The following is a 2,462-nucleotide window of genomic DNA, read 5'->3' as shown; positions in this document are numbered from 1 at the left end:
GTTATGGTATAGTCTTCACATGTAACCTCGGTGAGGTTTGTTATGTTTGAATTATCGGAGTATGCTGGACCACGCTCACATGTGTTTTTTTGTTTTTGGTTTCCTGGAGTGACCTTCAGGCTACTTTCTTCATTTGTTATCAGAGCAGGCTAATCAGAGCAGGCTAATCAGAGCAGGCTAATCTGTCATAAACACTGCAGGTCCACATTACAGTAGGTCAGTGAAAGAGACTAGAACAGTATAATGGTACTACAGAAGGGTAAATAGCCTACATTCTACATTCTACATTCTACATTCTACATTCTACATTCATAGTACATTCTGAAGGTTCTACGCAAAGGACATAAATAAATGAATGTCTGCATGGCTTTGGTGTCACCCAAAGGCAGGATTTCATTCACTCATATCATAATTAAATGGAGATACATTAACGGATGATCAATACAATGAAATGCAAATAAGCTTTAAAGTGGTGCACTCAACATGAAGATGACCTGTCTGAAAATCAATACGCATACCAAACAAGCCACGCATATATGTGCCCAGATGCACATAGCCTTTATCACAAACAGCTCTCTTGTGCCTGCACTCGATTTCTCTCTTATGCTCAGTCCCTCATGAACAAACTCATACACACTCATGCACACACACACTAACACACACACACACACACACACACACACACACACACACACACACACACACACACACACACAAAATCAGATAAGGGTAGATGCGGCTACTGCGGCTGTATCTCAAAACTTGTTTAATGTTCATGTCGTGTTAAACAAAAGGCACACCGCCACTAGACAGCATTCATTGTTTTCCAAGAGTCTTCGGTATCATTAACACAATCTCACTTCTTGTTTTTTAAACATTCAGTGCACAGTTTTTCAGCTCCTTGCTGTAGTTGACATGGCCAGTAGCTCATTACTTTCAGATAGATGTTCAACTGCTGCAAGAAAAAAATGGCCTTTCTTGGTGGAACAGTGATGTGTGTCTATATCCTATATTTCAAAATGTATAACGTTTGTAACGTTTGTTCTGTCTTGTCCTTTTGTTCTGTTCTATTTGTGATGCTCCAGCCTGCATGGAGAAAACCAATCTAAATTCCTAGTACCTGTGTACATGGCGAAATAAATTGAATTAAATTTAATTGAATTGAACATTGAAGTGAACCATTATGAGAAACAGCATGGCTCTGAAATTACTTTATTAAGTGACTGTATTCGTTGATGTCATTTTTTTGCTGACTGTTGACTTAAATGCATATTCTTAGTAAAGGGGACTTCCTACCTGAAACTAACCAACCAACCAATATTTCTGTGACCTTCTACTTAAGGACTTCATCAACGTGTCCCTGCTGGAGGCCGGAGCCAACACCAAGACCCTGGGTGTGCGACCGTCCACCAGCGCCCAGGAGCTGTGCGCCCAGTGCGCCGAGAAGTTCGAGGTGCAGGAGCCGGACTCGTACTGCCTGAGCGTGCTGGTGGACGGCGTGTACAAGCCACTGGCCCCCGACGATAAGCCGCTGGAGATCAAGTCGGCGCTGCACCACAGTGAGGCCCGGAAGGAGTACTACTTTGTCTACCGCCTGGGGCGCTGGCCAGAGAACTCCGAGGTGCAGGCCCAGAACGAGGTGCAGGCCCAGGACGAGGCAGAGGCCCAAGACGAGGTGCAGGCCCAAGACGAGGTGCAGGCCCAGGACGAGGCAGAGGCCCAAGACGAGGTGCAGGCCCAAGACGAGGTGCAGGCCCAGGACGAGGTGGAGGCCCAAGACGAAGCGGAGGTCAAAGACGAGGTGCAGGCCCAAGACGAGGTGGAGGTCCAAGACAAGATGGAGGCCCAGGATGTGGTGGAGGCCCAGGATGACGCGGAGGTCAAAGAAGAGGCGGAGGCCCAGAACGAGGTGGAGGCCCAGGACGAGACCACTGCCGCACCGAGCCCACCGGAGGAGAGTCTGATTTAAGGGAGTTGTGTGTGGGTGTGTGAGAGAGTGTGTCTGCACAAGAGAGAGAATGAGGGTTTGACAGTTATCTGTGGAAAGGGGTTTCAATATGTGGGTGTGTGTGCATCAGAGAGAGAGAGAGAGAGAGAGAGAGAGAGAGAGAGAGAGAGAGAGAGAGAGCGAAAGAGAGAGAAAGAGAGAGAAAGAGAGAGAGAGAGAGAGAGAGAGAGAGAATATGAATGTGTGTTACTCTGTGTGCGTGCGCATCTTTCGTGTGTACATTTGCACATTCGCAGCTCCCTAACCTTTTCACGGATGGATACAACGGGACTTGGTGCTGCTTCTTCTAAGGAAAATCCTTATCCTTCACTACAATGAAAGCATTGGTCTCTGGCTCGACTGAACAAAGACTAAAGGACACATCCTTCCCATTGGACAAATAGGATTCTCAAGTGAAACCAATCAGCAGCCATGTTTGCTTCAGCTCTCCAGTTATAGAAAGATAAATACCACT

General features: G+C 46.7%; 1 protein-coding gene across 1 annotated transcript in view; it reads left to right on the top strand.

Annotated features, from left to right (window-relative positions):
• The window catches only part of rin3 (Ras and Rab interactor 3), a gene marked incomplete at its 5' end in the record, with an annotated part of 28,517 nt that extends 26,474 nt beyond the window's left edge, over positions 1 to 2,043 (top strand). The window contains one exon of the mRNA XM_080850259.1: positions 1,343 to 2,043. Within this exon, the coding sequence (XP_080706385.1) occupies positions 1,343 to 1,969 (627 nt within the window). The 3' untranslated portion in view covers positions 1,970 to 2,043. The remainder of the gene's footprint in view (positions 1 to 1,342) is intronic.
• Positions 2,044 to 2,462: the final 419 nt, after the last annotated feature.

Source organism: Sprattus sprattus, assembly GCF_963457725.1.
Source record: "Sprattus sprattus genome assembly, chromosome: 13".
Taxonomy (NCBI): domain Eukaryota; kingdom Metazoa; phylum Chordata; class Actinopteri; order Clupeiformes; family Clupeidae; genus Sprattus; species Sprattus sprattus.
The sequence above is the reverse complement of the archived record's forward strand: the minus strand, read 5'-3'. Positions and strand labels throughout refer to the sequence as shown.